General features: G+C 41.1%; 1 protein-coding gene across 1 annotated transcript in view; it reads left to right on the plus strand.

The window, feature by feature from the left end:
* MAST4 (microtubule associated serine/threonine kinase family member 4) overlaps window positions 1–18,672 on the plus strand; it is a 538,573-nt gene that overhangs the window by 481,518 nt on the left and 38,383 nt on the right. Inside the window, 5 exon segments of the mRNA XM_038529583.1 lie at window positions 1,649–1,750; window positions 4,381–4,513; window positions 8,115–8,182; window positions 10,763–10,848; window positions 17,141–17,349. Of these exon segments, the coding sequence (XP_038385511.1) occupies window positions 1,649–1,750; window positions 4,381–4,513; window positions 8,115–8,182; window positions 10,763–10,848; window positions 17,141–17,349 (598 nt within the window).

Below are 18,672 nucleotides of genomic sequence, written 5' to 3' on the forward strand. Positions count from 1 at the left end.
CAAATTGTCCATCAAGAGGCTAGGTGGCTTTTTTGCTTCATCTTTAAGATTTTCTGTTTAGTTTTTATTAAGAATAAGCTATGGGGATTCCTGGGTGGCTCAGCAGTTTAGTGCCTGCCTTTGGCCCAGGGCGTGATCCTAGAGTCCCGGGATCAAGTCCCACATCGGGCTCCCTGCATGGAGCCTGCTTCTCCCTCTGCCTGTGTCTCTGCCTCTCTCTCTCTCTCTCTCATAAATAAATAAATAAATCTTAAAAAAAAAAAAAGGAATAAACTATAAAGAAGGCATATAGCTGTACTTCTTGGTGTTCATTAGATCTTCCAAAGTCTCTCTTTGGCTCAAAACAAAAATTGGAAAGAAAACTTAAAGACAGTTTAAATATTGGGTATATCTCCTTATGTATGTTCTAACGTCCCAACTGGATTCTCAGGACCCATAGTTGTAGTTACAAGTTGGTTTTCTTGGAACACATTCTGTTCCATAATTCTTCACCAGTGGTCATTTTCCCCTGTGTTTTTTTTCTTTGAAATGTTGGCTCTTTTGCTTTTGCCTGTATATGTTCCTATACCTACATCTTGAAAAGGTGCCTTTGATTTGGTGGCTTAAAATCAGTAGACATGTTCCTACTAAGTTTCATGATTTCTCACAGATTTGGTCTGCCTCTTCTTTCCATCAGAGAGCTGCTACTTAGAATAAAACACCTTCAAGAGTGATTTTAAATGTTTATTAGTATGTCTGTGAAATTCTATTCTATTGCACCAGCATCTTCTTGATAGATTTTCTTTAATCCTCAGAGGAAAGTAAATCATAACAATTTAAAAATTTACAACAGCCTTAAAGTGAGTGTGCGTAGAAGTTTATGTGTTTAGACTTTTACAACTTTGGTTTTATGTCTGCCTTGATAACAGATTTACCTCATTTCTTCAAGAAAATATCATTGAGAATTAAAATGACTCTTATCGTCAGGATATATTTTTTGGTGCTTGATTAGGCAACATCAAATATAAAATTTAAAAAGAAGGAAAGTCTGCTAAATTTTACTGAGTTGAGTGCCTCAGTATTATTCACTGTGTGAAATCAAATTTGTATGCACATGTCCAAGTATAAGCATTATCCACCCCCCAACATTTGAAATAAACCACGCACGCTTCTTACATGGTATAAAATAATTTATAGACAAATAGGGGGTGTACATATAAAATCATTTTCCTAAAGGTGTTGAAGACCCAGGATAACAAAAGCCGCCATTCGTTGTGTTAGCCATTTCATACTTTATTCTGCAACATCTGGCAAATCAAGCCTCCTTATCATCCATCTACTCTGTTTGTACCATGTGCTTACTGTATAGAAGCTGTGAAACCTCTCCACCATTCGTGGTTCCCATTGAGAGTTTCAACATTTGATTTTAACACAGAATAAAGCAAAGTTTTACAATGGAAATTTAGCCAAGAGAGCTGTTTTGTGGATAAATTTTAATGGTGTCCATTTGTGAAGAGATAATATCCACTTACCAATCTTTGAAAAGCATTTTCTCAATCGCTCAATTTTCAGGTATCTGCAATTATCTAATTAGCGTGCTTTGCTGCTTTTCTCTTCCATTTAATAGAGCAACCCTGTCTCATCATTGCTTTTCATTGCTTTCTCATAGGCTCATGATCGTTCAGAGAGTGGAGAATTGGCATTTATTAAACAACTAGTTCGAAAGATCCTAATTGTTATTGCCCGCCCAGCTCGGTTATTGGAGTGCCTGGTAAGTCTTCCCTAGATGAGACTCCATTACTTATTGTTAACTGTGGGAAAGCAGTGACCATCAGAAACCTCCAGTTTCATTTGGCTTCAAAGACCAGAGTTAAATGGAAAGAGTCAATAGGAGCGACAACTTATGAATGTTTATGGGCACAACCCCATGTGATTTTGTTTTCTGGTTTTAAGTAAAAATTCTAGGACTTGTACTGTATTAAGTGATAATCATATCACATTCTGGTCAAACTGGAAAGATCATCATGAACTAATGGGCTGAACCTTATCTCAGGACAATTACTATGTGACAGCTTATTTACAGCACTTGCTGGGCCGCGCTTTTTTGGAGTTGGCAGGATGCAGAGAGAGGGAAGTCAGAGATAGGATTTATCATAACCCTCAGTCACTCGTATTTGTTTTTAAAATGTGGCATGTCAGAAATAAATGCTCAGCAGCAACCCGATTGGGAGAGTGTACTAGGATCCCATACAGACCAGTAGAAGTGAGACTTTCAGAGATTTCTTCATTTTGTCAATTATATTGCCCTTGGTCATTTCCTATTTTAAAATTTTTGTTTCACATAATTTTGGTTGAAATTTCAGCCCACCCTGCGAACACATATGAAGCTTTGAACATAAGAATAGTTTTAAAGGAGGGCACCTGAATGGCTCAACTGTTGAGCCTGCCTTTGGCTCAGGGTGTGATCCTGGGTCCCATGATTGAGACCCACCTTGGGATCCCTGCAAGAAGCCTGCTTCTCCCTCCGCCTGTATCTCTGCCTCTCTTTCTGTGTGTATCTCATGAATAAACAAAGTCTTAAAAAAAGAAAGAAAGAAAGAAAGAAAGAAAGAAAGAAAGAAAGAAAGAAAGAAAGAAAGAAAGAAAGAAAGAGAAAGAAAGAAAGAAAAGAAAAGAAAAGAAAGAATAGTTTTAAGGTAAGGGGCTTAACATAGCATCAACACTCACTTTTAAGTTCCGCTAACCATTAAAGTATTTGAAACACTATGTGCAGCACAGCTTTTCAGAATTCCGCATTCACACATACACATATAGGGTGGTGTTGCTAGGATTTCGCCCTTATTTTGAGTAACATTCATGGCTTTTTATAATAATGAAATGTTCACAGCCCCGTAAATATATACTGATGCATAATGAGTCATGGAAGAGGGGAAATCTTGAGGAGACAGGGAGGGGTCTGGTGGAGTAGGTGTTTCCATCAGTGGCCACGACCCTTAGAACCACAGAATTAAAAGCACCATTTGGCATTGTCTCTGGAAGGATAAAGGGGAAAAAATACTCTGGATGCTTCTGGGAGAACCGTGTGACTGGCAGATGCAAGCAAAAGGAAGTCTGATTTTTGTACTGCGCCTTCCATTGTACTTTGTGAATTATGCACCACATGCTTGTACTTCCTGCATTTGTTTAATTTGGGGGAAAATACCATTCAGCAGATACACTAATAGAAGATCTTGCCTTAAAAGAGGAAATGAATTTTTTCAATAATCATTCCTCACCAGTAGAGAAAAAGTAAAAGTGTAGCCTCTCAAGGATAGAAACAAGTGAACTTAAATGTAGAATTGAAAATGTTGCTGCTTTCAACACTATTTAAAGCTCAGATAAGACTGGAGCCTCAGAATTTTAGGGGTGGTTTTCCAACCCGTGGTCTTACACCTTCTGTTTCAGACCTGCGCTCTGTGTCATTGTAGGTTTCTAGAAAGGGTGCTGAGCGGACGTTGGTTTTGGCTTTACTCCATTTGCAGCGAGCTTTTTTTTTACATGACCTTTAGAAACCTTTGAGTTATTCTCAGGTGAAATGCCAATATTCTGAAGGTGCCTACCTGGGGAATTAACCAAAATGGGAAATATCCTGAGGGGGTAAAATCTAGGAAATAGGACTTGAAAATAGCCACTGTGGTTTAAATATGTAAACATAATTGTTTAAAATAAATCCAAGGCATCCACCACAGTGATAGAATCCCAAAGGTTTTTATTATGTCCTAGAAGTAACAGACAGAGGGAGTAAAATACTTAGGCAAAATGTGCTACCAAATGTTAAAAATATACATAGGTAATCGAAAGCATTAATTTCGTAATTTTCTGTCTTAATCATCACATTATATGAATATTAATTTTAGTGTGCATGGATAAAAACTGGTAATTTTGAAATTTAAAAAAAAAATACTTTTGCATACCTTTGTCCTAATGGAGTTTCCTGAAAAATCTTTGAGAATATGTGTTCTAGCATTCCTCTTTTTGTGGCTGTTTACATGGAGAGAAACAATCTTCTGGATGAGATTTTGGATCTTAAGATTTTACTAAAAAGGCATAATTTAAATTTTAAATGTGTTCATTTCCAATAAGATGGCAATGGGAGATCTTCAAAGCTACAGTACCAGGAAATTGAAAGTGGTCGCTCTAGGAGGTACCAAGGACCTACCTACCTGTATTGCCTTAGAATAGGAAAGGCCTCAAATCCAAAGTAAGAATTACATACTTTGTAAAAGTCTCTTGCTTCCTTTCTGCACAAATAACCCACAACCATGTATATCCAGCAAATTTTATTGTAAGAGGAATTTGTGTAATAAAACCTCAGAGAATTTTGGCTCAAATAACTATCCATCTGTGTTTGTCTTCTGCTAGGAATTTGATCCTGAAGAATTTTACTACCTATTGGAAGCTGCAGAAGGCCATGCAAAAGAAGGACAGGGTATTAAATCTGACATTCCCAGGTATATCATCAGCCAGCTGGGGCTCAATAAAGATCCTTTGGAAGGTATGTACCTTGGTTGGGCTGACCTTCCACTTGCCTACGCACTGTGACTTCAGACAAGAACTTACTAGCAAGTCTTTACTTTTTCCACGTGACTTGGCTCTGTCTGTTGAAAAGTACAAATTTGGGGGGGAGGGCAGTTGTGCTTCGAAGAAAAAAGCAACCCTTCCCTGTGGGGTTCACAACATGCTGAGTTGAGTCCAGAAGAGCAGGTGAATGTGGCCCATTTTGTGTTGTACCCAGAGTGTGGGGCGAGCCCTTGAGATCCCAGAGGCCCCGACAATGCCAGAGTCCTGAAAGGGTTTACATTCTAGCCTTCCCTGAGTGCTTTCTCTCTGGCGAAGCTCCGTGGGGTTCTTCTCAAGTGTCCTTTTAATTTTGAAGTTGCTGCTAAAGAAATTAATTATAATTAATTTAAAAGTGACATTTAAAGTAATTGGGGAGTAATGCATCTGATGATAGATTTAGATCAGATGCCGTGTTGGGAGGTATATTTTTGCATGCGACAACAAAATTATGAAGAGTGATAATGTACAGGAATGCCAGTGAGGGGAAAATGTTTTTTCAAACTTAGAGATCTCATGCTATTAAATCCACAGAAGACTAAGCACCTTGTTGGTGGTGGTTTTGTTTTTGTTTTTGTGTTTTAATCTAATATGGGTAAACTACTCCCCTGCCTCCCTACCCCTCTACCTTTTCCTGCTCATTATTGTTTGGATTGTCCTTTAAAACACTTTAAGTTACATACTGCCTGAAAAAAGTCCGAAACAATCAGAGACTCCTTCATTCAAAATCATCTTCCTGGTTCGTTAAATTGAATTTGCAAACAGCGTTTATCTCGCTAAACTATTTCTAATGATGGTAACTGTTGGCACAGATATCTTCCCATCTAAAGCCAGGGAACCTGCTGCTCTCTGCCCTGCTCTCCTACTTCCCCCTGCTTTGTTTGCTCTTACGGCCAGGCCATTCGGATCTTTGCTTCCAGGGAAATGGTGCATGCATTCCTGGGAGATAATGCCAGATAAATTTATACTGTCCTGAAAGCAATACCACAACAGATTCATCACTTATCAGAGACTGGTGGCTGCTTCTCTGAAAAGTTCCCTGGGGAGAGATTTTTCCCCATGGCTTTTAAATTACCATCTTTACCTTTTTGAATCATGAGTCTTCAGAAATGGTTTAAATCAATGAAATAAAAAGGGCAGATGTTTAATGGTATTTAGATGAGTTTTAAAAATCTCTTCAGGCATTACAAAACGATGCCTTAGCTTCCTGCTTCAAAAGCTGACTCCTGGTTCCATTCCATTACTACTCACTGCTTGCAAATAATATGTATTTCCCAGATAATAGTTATTTAGCAGAAATCCTATTTAAAACAGAACCATCTTTTAATTTGTTTTTTTATGAAAATAATTGGAGTGGGGAGGCTGTCAAAGTATATTAGAGTGACTGTTCACGCTGGTAGAGTTGAGGTGGTTTCAGCTCTTGAATTGTAGAGCGAGTGAGCTCTTCACAGTTTTCTAAACCCGGCGGTAAAGATCACTGTCGGCTGAACTTTGGTAGGTGAATCATCTGAGGCCTGTCTATGTACCTTTATAGGGGCTCTAAAAAAATCTTAATGGTGATCTTGGACAAGTTTTGAGTTTAGTAAAACAAACTTACCCCTGAGACTTGTGTTTTTAACTCTTGACACTTCATTTCCTTGATTCAGATCTGAGGATGGTTTTTCATCTATTTGTCATCACGGAACATGCCTTTATTATAAACTCTCTGATCTACATTTGTTTCCCCCTTCTTGGCCACATCTACACTAACAGAACTACAGCCTAACCTTTGAACGTTGGGGGTGAGGGTGTAGAGTGGAAATGCCCAGGTCTGCTCTTGGGCACCAGCCCTGCAGGCTATGACCTTGACCATGCAGGCTGACACTTGAGCCTCTTTGTGCTCAGTGTACTTTATATAAAACCAGGGAAATGGTACCTAACCGTAGACAGATGTTTTTAGGATTCTGTGAGTTCCTCTCTCTCCCCAAGATGCAGTAATGCTTAATAAATGTTAGCTGCTATTGCTGTTTTATTTGAATAATATTAAAGTTAGTCCTGTCCTTGAGAGTGCCGGCAACCAACTACGTTTTAGCTCACCTCCCAGTGCACCGACCTAAAGTGCTCATCATACAGGATGTTGACATCATTTGAATGACACCAAGAAAGCAGGTAGTTTGTACTAAGCTCATTTTTATTCTTGAATATCCCCTATTGGTAAAATAGGAACGTTAGTGTCAGTCTTCAGTTATTTTAGATTCTGGCATTTGTTAGTTTTTACCTAAAGACAACACTCCAGTGTTGTTTTGTTTCATATCTTTTATGTGTAATCTCTCCCAAAATGAATGATTATATTTATAAGAATGTGAATATGTAAAATGAGAGTCTAAGGACTACTTTTAGATGCATACAAAAATAGGTAACTAAAAACTATAATTTATGCGTTGTTATTATATATATAACTTAGTATACACATTCAGTTTTGAAAAAATCAGAAAATGCAAAGTACCTGTGATCTTACCACTCAGAGATAACTACCTGTCAGAGCTTTAGAGAGAATTCTTTCATGTTCTTTTTTTAATTAAGCATCTTTTTTTATGTGTAAAAATTAAAATGAACAATAAAATGAATTCGATTTCTTCATTTACTTATGTAGACTCCAAGATGGATTCCATTGTGGATTGAGCAATTAAATGCCTTTTTCTTTTTTTTTTTTTTTTTTTTTTTTGCTTTTGTCTCCTTTAACTAGACCACCAGGATAGTACTTAAGCTGATGTCAGGCATGTGGCATCCAGCCCAGGATTAATTACTCTACAGGATGTAACTAAAATCATAAATAACCATCAATATTCAGTGAACACTTAATTTTTGTTAGTCAAATGCTAAGGGCTTTTACATGAATATCCTATATGATGATTACAAGAAACTCTCAGAGATGAATACATTGTTCCTATCTTACAGAGGGAGAGCTTGGGGGTGAAAGGTCCCTAGTTAAGTGTCAATCGTGGTGGTATGCCAAGTCTTTTGCACTGGCAAGTCCCTCTCAACAACCACTACTTCCTTTGTGACAAATTGCAAAATTTTCATATACTAGGCAGGGGATTTTGCTCAGTGGCTATAAAGTAACGGAAGGAGGAATGCTTAGCCACCAAGTTGAGAATCATCTCTGAGCTGCAGTCAGTGAATCTTTGATGACTGCCAGAGCCTGAGAAGACTTGCCTCTCTTAAGAACTCACTCATAAGCACACTCATTGATACACACACCTCCCCACCCCCAAACTTAAGTGGTGGTGATTGCATTGGCCAATCAGTCCTCCTGTCTGAAGCAGAGGCTCTGCTCTCAAGTACCTGTGTCTAGGGTTCATGAGAAATGGGGTTCCAGGGAAAGGCATAGACTGAACCATTTCAAGAATGTCTGTTGTTGGGTCTTGCCATTTTTTATTTAAGATTTTCCCAAGGCAATGAGTATAGAGTAATTTTTTTTTTTAATAATGAGAAGTTACTTCTTGTCTACTTGAAATTGTCCTGTTTTTCTTAAACGTTGGTTGTGTTTCTTCATTTAGAAATGGCTCAGTTGGGAAACTATGATAGTGGGACAGCAGAAACACCAGAAACAGATGAATCCGTGAGTGTAAGTATCTTTCTTGATGAAATACAGTGTTGGTTTTTCTGTTTATCAGCATCTGGAGAGATTTAGAGTGTGTTAATTACTTTATTTCTTCCATAAACATGTATTGTGCTCCGATGTGCAAGGCAGTAAGCATACAGTTTTAGCCTCTCTTCTCAAAGAGAAAGAGATTGATAAAAAGAAATCATGCACAAAAAATAAAAACGATAAGCTTGAATAAGATCTATGAAGAAAAAGGGCCGTGTGCTACTAACACATAACAGAGAGTGACCTTAGCCTTGCTGCTAGTCCAGAAAGATCTCCTGAGTAAATGACCTGGGAGTGGTGTGAGAAGTTACTAGGATGAGAAGGGGGCAGAGGGAACATTCCAGGCCCAGGGAATATTGTGGGCAAAGACTATGCCACAAGGGAGCAGAGTGCATGTGAGGGTAAGGGCAAGGAGACCATAGAGACTGGAGAGCTGGAGCAAAAACCAGACATAGAGGTCCTGATTGTTCATCTTTGTCAGATCTTTTCTTTCTAAGAATGGTGGGAAGCTGTTGAACTTGGAGGGAAATGTTTGTGTGTAGGGGTTGGAGGCAGGTGGACAGGAGCCCAACCCTGTCAGCATTACCGCTTAAAAACAAACTTAGGATGGCAGTAGAAAGCAGATGAAGTGAGAGGGGCAGGCAGGAGTGACCATGGGGAACCCATGCAGGAGGCTGTGCAAGTGGCACAGGTGAGGGTAATGGGCGATGCTGGTGCCATCGTCCCTAACTGTGAACACCGGAAAGGAAAGCAGGCTGGAGTGAGTTGGGGGTGGTCAGGAAAGAGAAGTAGCTGGGTAGGCTGGGGGGCTGAGGACCCAGGCTCTGGAGTGAGACTGCCCTCATTCAGAAGCTGGCTGCATCTCTTGCTAGCTGTGGGAAATCACTCTGTGCCTTGGTTTCCTCCTCTGCAAAATTATATAAAAGATGGTAAAATATTAAATGAGATGATTTATGTAAAATGGTTAGATCAGCAACACTACTAAATGCTAAATAATGATAGCTGTTTTGTTTATTCATTATTATTATAATTTCGAATGAGTTTAGACTGAAGTTTTTTGGAGATATTTGAGAAGAGCCATCACGCTAGCATCTGTGTACATGATGTGGGATCTGCTGGCACTCAGAGGGTTTTCAGTGGCATTCTGAAGGACGTAGGAGTCATCCGTGGGCATGAATGAGGTCACCTGGGTGGGCAAGAGTTAATGAGACAGGTAGGCCTTGAGTAGGATCTTTGCACCCAAAGCTGTGGGGACCTATCAGAGTGGATGACAGGAACCAGTGAGTGACCCCAGTCTTGAATTATGTTTTCTGTGATGGAGCATTAGCAGTGATGACTAGACCCAGGGCCTGTGGCCAGAGACCAAGGGGGAAATGGAGGAGAGAAAGAATTGTTTGGTCCAGATGCCAGAGTGTTGGGTGAATTACCTGCTTGCACACTGAAGTCACGCAGGGTAGTGAGAGAACATGAGCAGAGAGGAACGTGGGCAGCTGGGCACCCAGGACTTCCAAAAATAAATGAGACAGCATGTCAGCGGTTGACAGCATCCAGTGGGGGAGTGTGACACACACGACAGTCTCATGGGGTTTCTTCCACAATTATAGGAAGGGCTCTCTGGGTTCTGCAGGGGGGAAAGAGGCTGTCAGTGCTCACTCTCTCAATGCTAAGATTCGCAGACTATGATATTATTTCCCCCCAAAAAAACAAACAAACCTATTTTACTTATTATTGTCCTTTGAGCTCAACTTGTTAAAAAGCTATCTTTTTGAAAGTAGATATCTAAACCATGGTAAGATCAAAGTCAAGAGAGACACGCACTGTCTGTTTGGGTGCCCCTTGCCACAGACTACCTTTTCCAAAGAAGAAGGGTGGCCACGGGGAGGACACAGACATTCTCTGGTCAGGGACAGAGAAACTACGCCATCCGTCAGCCCAGGTTGAGCCACGCAGCCCATTCTTTCTGTTTTGACTGACTGAAGCCAGAGTTAAGGTTTGACATTTTGGACTTCTATCTCAAAACCTGAAAGGGCTAGGATGAGGATAACCCGAGTAGTGTACAGAGGTAAATTAAATTGGAAATTTCTTTTTGTTTTTTAAAGATTTTATTTATTTATTTGAGAGTGAGAGAGCACACGAGCACAGAGGAGGGGCAGAGGGAGTGGGAGAAGGCGAAGCAGGCTCCCCTCTGCGCAGGGAGCCCGATGCTGGGCTTGATCCCAGGACACTGGGATCATGACCTGAGCAGAAGGCAGACACTTAACCGACCGAGCCACCCCAGCTCCCCAAAATTGGCAATTTTCAAAAGCCTTGTGCCTTCATCTCCCGGAAATGAGGGTTCACTTAAACGAGACCAGGGCACTGACAGGAGAGACAGTCCATCCATGCTGCTCTGCAAAATTGATCTTCAAAGCTGTGTGCCAGCGTCCTTTGGCTCCAATACTGCACTTCCAACAGATTCGACAGCAGAGCAGAGAATGCAGATGTTGTTTGTGTTGCCATTAAAATCATTTTCTTGAGTTCTCAACTATTTTCTAACTTGCGTATTTTGTTTCCAAGAGCTCTACTGCTTCCCTGAAACTTCAAAGGAAACCTCGGGAAAGTGATTTTGAAACTATTAAATTGATTAGCAATGGAGCCTATGGGTGAGTAATTCAAGAAAACTCTCTATTGTATTTTAACACACCTGAGTAATATATTCTGCACATTTATCTTAGGCCAAATAGATGTCATTAGAGACTTGAGGTTTCAGATCACTGCTCCTTCACTGTTGGGTATAATGTGTAGCCAAAATCGTTTTTCATTTAGATACTCCATCAAGAAAACATATCAAGTGACCTGGAGTTATTTTAGAGGTATGGGGAAGGAGACTTTACAAAGAAAAGGAAGATTTTTATCCATGCCTGATTCTGCCTCCTTTATTGGGCCCTTGTGGACGCAGAGATCTCTGACTCTTGGGCGCATATACGCACACACGTCTCCATATCTGGTTCTGTAAAATCTGTATCTCTGAACACATATAAACTCATATATAGCATTAATACTTAAGAATTAGCCAGAAAAAAAAAATTAGCCAGTACTTTCTGTCTGACGATCATTCTTGCAAGAGAAGTACTTAAATTAGAAGACTGCTTGGAAACTTCACACAGTACGTTTCTTTCAATCTTTATATTGTACCAGGGCTTTATTGTTTGTTTGTTTTCAGTTGAAATCTGTGTTCTGATCTGGTCACGTTAGGGGTGCCCTTTTCTTCAATTTTAGAGACATGAGGTTTTCTTCTCATGGCTAAGAAGGGTCAGTGGTGACGAGGTCCTTCCGAGTTCTAAGAAACAGGAAGGGTAGTTAATATACATACTGTGTCCCAATCCATTTTAGACAGCCCAGGAGCTCTGGTTTAATTAAGTATTAATCTCACTTCTATCTGTATATGGAGAGCAATAAACAATCCCATAGACGTTTATTGCCATTTATCACACGTATGAGCAGATGAGATAAGGCGATTTTTGTTATGCCACAAGGGATGTTTCTCCTTACGATTTTTTTTTTACCTCTAATATTTTCCACACCATTAACTTAGTCAAGAACTTCAATATTTGTGAGTCCTTTCTGTGCTTCACTGATTTATTTTCAGGATTATGTCAAATGGTGTATTTCTCGATGCGGCTTGTAAATGTTTTGTGATGTTTTATTGTTATAATATTTTGTTTTGTTCAAGGACCTCATGGAAACTTCTTCCCCCCCAAAAATTGTTTAAGCATACGGTGGCTTGCGAGTTTCATTGATTACGCGGTGTTAGTTCATTTTCGAGATCATCTGAGGATTTCTTCCTTCGTCAGGGAAAAAAACTGAACTTTGATTTAATGGGTCTCTGGGTTTGAGTGCTGATGGCTTTCATTGGCAGTGGAATTCTAGAATAAGATTTTCTGCGAAGCGCTGCTTTTATAAAATTTGGGCATGTATCTTAGCAGTATTTGGAGCTCTAATTGGTTGAGTAAACTCATTTGTAGTGCAATTAAACCACTGTCTAGTAGATGAGGTATATCACACTTCGGGGACTGGTTGCGAATATACAAGAAGTTAAACAAGCTGTGAATCAGTGAACACCCAGGATGCAGGCCAAGTCATTAATGGGCTGACGAGCTGCCTGCGGGGGCTCCTACCCATCAGCCAAAACTTCTTTCTCCCTTTTGCTCTTCTCAGATTTAATCTCTCATTACATTTCTGACAGATTTCCTCTTCATTTTAATTATTTTTAATTCAAGGTGGAGTGGAGCTGCCTGCCCAGCGGCCCCCCAGTCCCGACGCTGGCCGCGGCTTCGGGGGGACTGAACACCAGGCTCTCCAGGCCCGTCCCTCCCCGGCCCCCAGGCCACGGAGCACGTGAGGAGGCCGCTGTGCCTGCCACACTGGTTCCCTCGGTCTCCTCCCCACTTAGGGGAGGGCAGACCCCATCCCCGCCAGCTTAGCGCCCCAGGGAAGGCCTTGCCTTGTGCCGGCGTCTGCTGGCTCCCGCGGGCTGCTGCGTTGGCCTGGATGTGGGAGGGGCCCGCGGGTGGGGGCGGCAGGTGCCCGGGCGAGCCCGCTCCTTGCTTCTCCGATGATCCTCGGCCGCCTCAGAGCGTCCTCCCCTGGCCCCGCCCAGACTTGTAAATCACAGTGTTCAGGGTTTTCAGAGTGACTGAAATTGACTTAAATTTAAAAAAAAAAAACTACATTGGAAAGGCGCACCATTTCTGTCCTACTTGGCTTTAGTTTCCAGCTTGGCTGCACGCCCTTCTCCTTTACTCCCCGCAGGTGGCCCTGCACGTGGGCACCCATGCGTGCGGTTGATGCCCCCCCCCCGCCGCCCCCATGGCCTTTCCTCGGACGTATGCATTCGCGTTCCCACCTGTAGACGAGCCCACGCGGACTCACCTGCTGGGCTTTCAGAGTCGTGCAGAATCTATGTGCAGGAGACATTCACGCCCCCGGTAGGACGGGTTCCTTATGCTCTGGGTGCCATCAGCCTCCGATTCCCCTCCCCCCACCTTGTGCAGAAGGCGAAGTTAAAGCCTGACCCAGAGAGGGCAGGTGCCCCTTGCTGTGCATCACCAACCAGCCTTGGGCCTTCCTGTTTGACGGCAGGTCAGCGTAGGGAGAGAGGCAGAAGCAGCTGTTTCAAAGAAAGCAGCCTCTGAGGCTGGAAAACAGAGAAATGAGGGGCTGAGTCCCTCCAGCCCAGTTTTATAACCATGCACGGTGTGCAGCTGTGCTTAGCAGTGTTAGACTCCTGTCCGTCTGCTGGCTGCTGTTTGTCTCTGTTTCAGCCTCCTTCTCCCTCTCTCTGCTGCCCTAAGTAGATTTGGAACATCAGCTTCCAGGCGAGGAGGAGACGTGTACGTGTGAGAGGACAATCACTGCTAAACAAGCAGATGTCAGCATTAAGAATAATATTCCTAAAGCCGTAAAAAAAAAAATGTAAAAACAAGAACATAAAACCAACAGATAACTAGCTACGGCGGATTCTAATTAAGAAGTCTAGTTGACTTTTGCAACTTGATCAAGATATGCGTGTCCTGCGGCAGTGATGTCTCAAGCTACCTGTAGGATTAATTTCGGTTGGTTTAGGTAAATTTCCCTGGGGATCAACTGATGATTTTAAGCACAGCATAGCAAGGCACAAAGCACAAAGTCAGATGAGGTTTGACGAATGGCAAATCTGAGAGTAGAAAAGGGGAGTCCTTCGTTTGCACGGTGCTGCTGGGAAACCTGGTCTGGATGCTGGTCAAATTGGGCCTGCTGAGTGGTTGCTTCTGTAAGAAACACTGATAGTTGATTGAAAATCCAAATGCTGAGAGTTGATTAACAGTCTACAAGTGAAGCTCCTGGTATCAGGTCTGAGGATGCTCAGCGTGACAGTGACTCAGTGGGAGATACTCAAAGAAGACATAGAGCATAAGCTGTATCCCACTTGATTCTTTATAATAGGTGGGGGCTTGCAGAAAGATACTGTTTTTTTTTTTTTTCAACATTTCAGATTCTGAATTTCACTTTAGAAGGTAAATTCCTGTGTCACAAACTCTTCTTCATACCAGTATTTGTTCACCAGTGTTTGTCTTCTGTTTCTGAGGAAGCCAGGTTATTTTCTTTGGTTCCTTTGTGTCTGTCTGCCTTCCAACAGCTGATTAGGAGAAGCTCAAGGTTTTGGGAGGGGGGGGAGATCTTGATTTTATCCAATCAATATTTGGAAAAAGAAAAATACTGTAAAAGCCTTTCATCTGACCCAGAAAGGGGTAGCTGGTTGGTTAGTTAAGAAGTTGATCAGAGTCAGAAATCATTAAAAAAAAAAAAAAAAAAAAGACGCATCCTTAAACATACTTTTAAATTCAGATGCATACTGAATTTAATCTAACTATCTCAGTTTAAATATCTATGAATTGGGCAGCCCTGGTAGCTCAAGAGGTTTAGTGCCGCCTTCAGCCCAGGGTGTGATCCTGGAGACCTGGGATCGAGTCCCACGTCAGGCTCCATGCAGGGAGCCTCTGCCTGTGTCTCTGCCTTTCTCTCTCTCTCTCTCTCTCTCTCTCTGTGTGTGTCTTTCATGAATAAATAAATAAAATCTTTAAAAATAAATAAATAAATATCTATGAATTTAGGGGTGCCTGGGTGGCTCAGTCAGTTAAGCATCTGACTCTTGATTTTGGTTCAGGTCACGAGTTCATGGGTCATGAGATCCAACCGCACATTGGGCTTTGTGCTGGGTGTGGTGGCTGCTTGGGATATTCTCTCTCTCTCCCTCCCTCCCTCCCTCCTTCCACCCCTGACCCCACACTGCCCCTTGCAAACCTCCCCCTTAAAGAGAGAAATATTAAATGTATATATTTTATATATATAAATTTATATAATATATTTATATTAAGAATATTAAATATATATAAGGTTACTAGTATTCTTATGTAAGGCCTTTCTAAGACAGCCTATATAAACCATACTTCTAATACATCGATTTTATTTACCACTTTTCACTGCTTTAAAGGTGAAGCAAGAACTTGAAGCAATCTGAATGTAGGAATCTAGATATGTAATATTTTTTCCACTTTGGAAAACCTTGTCACCCATACTAAATCAGTAGGAATTTTATTTAGTAACTCACATTTAACGTATTTATCAATACTTTCCAAAGTATTCCATTTGTTTTTTATAAGCCACAAAGCTTTTCCCTTTCAACACTCCTGTTTCATCGGTTTAAATATTTGTTTAAATTAGTTAATCCCGATATCAAGCCTCGCCAGAAAAACAGGTGTAGAGATAAACCCAGCTGGTGAGAGCCCAGCGTCCGGCATCCCACAGAAGGCTGCTAGCCCGCCTGGAAAGTGTTGGCCGCCCAGCTGGCCAGCAGCTCCCTTGGCAGTGCTTGTACAGTGGGGATAACAGTCCTAGATTCTTCCTTGAGTTGGTCATATGAAGTGTGGATGAAAGAGATTTTTTTTCTGGATAGCAAAGGAAGAAAGAGGAGACCAAAGAAATAATGAGAGAAGAAATAAAGAGTAAAACAAGCCAAACAAAAAGTCAGGTTTCAAGAGAGAACCCCAAAAATGTGATTCTACAAGGGAAGGAAAAGTATGGATACAATGAGAAGACACACATACACAGACTTGAAAGAAAAATGAATTCCTAGTAGTTGAACACTTGAGCGGAACATGTGAATACCAATTAAACTGAGACTGAATATACTTAAGATTTATGGGATTGGATTATTCTGATATGTTGTTCAGCAGGGATTTAGGGTGTCCTAGTCCGCCTTGCATTCATTTGTCAGGAGCAATGAAAATAAACAGTGGCATATGCATCTCAGATCAGAAACCCCTTGTTTTAGGAGACAGACATTCGATGTACTTTACTGTGGATGATTGCTGTTTGGGTAAATTATTATTTATCTGAGCACTTCCTGACCTGAGAGTTCAAATCTGTTCTCCTCCAATAATGACAAGTGAGGAGTAACCTAAGAGAAAATGAGCCAATCCAAGACATTTTCCTCTTCACTTACCATTTCCAGGTGAGGTTTTAAGCCTCCCCCTTCTCTTGACTTGTTTCTTCCACATCAGGCTTCAGGGAGACCATTGCCTTTACCCAGCCAGAAATGGTTCTCTAGAGCATAGGAGTGAGTCTTGCAGCAGAAATTTGGTGCACCCTCCTCATTTTACAGTAAAGTTGGCTGTCGCCTTGGCCATAGATTGGATGGAATAGAAATACAGTGTATTATTGGCCCCCTTTTATGTTGGGAAATGCATTTTCTGTTGAAACAGCTATAGGTGTAAATCATGGCAAGGTGTGTAGTGAGGAAATATGCTACTCTTCATTGCAGGACAGCCTCATATGACCTATTACATCCTTCGCATTTATCTGGAATTTCATGGGGAATAAATTACCCTCAAGTTGGAAGCCACCTAACCCTAAGAAGCTTTGGCCCTTTGTGCAGATCCCAAGTGTATCCTATAGAAAATGATTGCTTTAGTCACTCTAGAAAAAATGCCTAACATGTATCTAGTGCTAGAAAGGATATAGTTCACAGTATGCATGTACTTTTGTTAATTCTTTTCCTGTTCTGACTTATATATTGAATTCTGTTTTGTCTGTGGAAAAGCTAAAACCATTAGCTGGCCATTGGAAAATAGCTCACTCTGGAGACTGTCCATTTGTGTCCTACACTGAAGATGAATTTGATGCCTTATGTATGACCAGTGACCTTTACCAAAAGATTAAGAAATAAATAAATGTGGCCATAACATTTTAACCTGGACTGGGTTGTTTGTAGCTGCTGGGATAGCGTGCGTGAGCTGAATTCAAGCTGTCATGGGAATGTAAAAAAAAAAAAAAAGATTTTTGACGATCACATGGTTTACTGTACCCAGAACCATCCTCACTTCCACGAACCCCAACTCTTGTGCTTCTTTTCAGGGCAGTCTACTTTGTTCGACATAAGGAATCCCGGCAGAGGTTTGCCATGAAGAAGATCAATAAACAGAACCTCATCCTCCGAAACCAGATCCAGCAGGCCTTCGTGGAACGGGATATCCTGACGTTTGCAGAGAACCCCTTTGTGGTCAGCATGTATTGCTCGTTTGAGACAAGGCGCCACTTATGCATGGTCATGGAGTACGTGGAAGGTAAATCAGTGTCTGACACAGAGAGCATGACACCTGCACCCAGAAACTGCGTGCTCCTTTGTGCGGCTGAGGCTTTCTCCGTTGTCCTACGTGATGTTCGTATCCACCTCAGGGCGAAGCCAGGCAGTGAAATGGCTGTATTCCCAGTCATTATGTTCTGATAATTGCTTGTAAAGTGGCTGCTCTGCTATAACAAAGGGAAAATTAGTGCTATTTGGAAAAAAAGGTTGTTTTTCTTTTTTAATAGCTTTTAATCCTAACCACCTCCTCTCAATTGTTTGTTAAAGTTAGAATATAGGTGATGGGATTTTTTTCTTACTTACTTTTATCATACGGCATAAAATCTTTCATTGCAACTGATCCTAAAGGATGAATTAAAAAACATATCCTTTTTGGCCAATGGTATGAAATTAAAAATGTGTTAAGGGAAAAGGAGATATAAGTCAAGAAAATTTCCTTTTTTTTTTTTTTTTTTTGACACTTAAGGCTTACCTTTTAAATGTTCTTATTTCCATCAGTTTTACATTCAGTTTCTACACGTTTGGCCCTGACTTACTGATATAAACAAAATTAATAAAAGGAATATATTAGGAAGGGCCAAAGCAGTCTCCAAAGCATCTAATGTAAGCTCTCAAAATTGTTGGAGCAGAATCCCAAAACTATAAGACTCAAAGAAACCATTAAATATCATTTAGTTCAACCTTTTCATCTTGCAGACAAGTGAACTGAAACCCAAAAAGCAGAGCAGACTTCTAAATATTTCACTAATGGATACAAGGCAAAAGTACAGCTTGCCCTGAATTCCACCCGTTGATTTTGTTTTTATTTCCCCGCCTCCCCATGCTGGCACTTGGCTTTATTAACCTTGGTTGTGGTTACAGTAACTAACATTTATCATGTGGTTTAAGTGTTGGCAGTATTCTAAATTCTTTACATAGATTACCTCATTTAATCCTCACAATAGTCTGCAACGGGATAACAGTCTTACTATCCTGGTATTAGAGGAAAGAGCCGGGACTGGGTTGCCTAAGGTCTCCCCAGGTAGGATTTGAACTCAGGGAGCCTGCCCCAGAACCCATGCTTTATACTGGTGTATTTTGTTCTTCAAATTTCAGTTCCACTTTGAAGCCAGATCTGCTCCCTTAGGAATATTCCTGCCTTAAAAAAATAATAATCTCTTTCCTTCACACCACATCTTAATTAAGAAATGTGATTACTCAGTGTCCACTTAGGAATTTAAGATGCTGTGTGTGTGGGTAGAGGCCGTTCTGCTCTGATGGGGTGTAATCTGAACGGATGGTCGTCTCCTGTCCCGGCCACGAC

This window comes from Canis lupus, chromosome 2, assembly GCF_011100685.1.
Source record: "Canis lupus familiaris isolate Mischka breed German Shepherd chromosome 2, alternate assembly UU_Cfam_GSD_1.0, whole genome shotgun sequence".
NCBI classification, from domain to species: domain Eukaryota; kingdom Metazoa; phylum Chordata; class Mammalia; order Carnivora; family Canidae; genus Canis; species Canis lupus.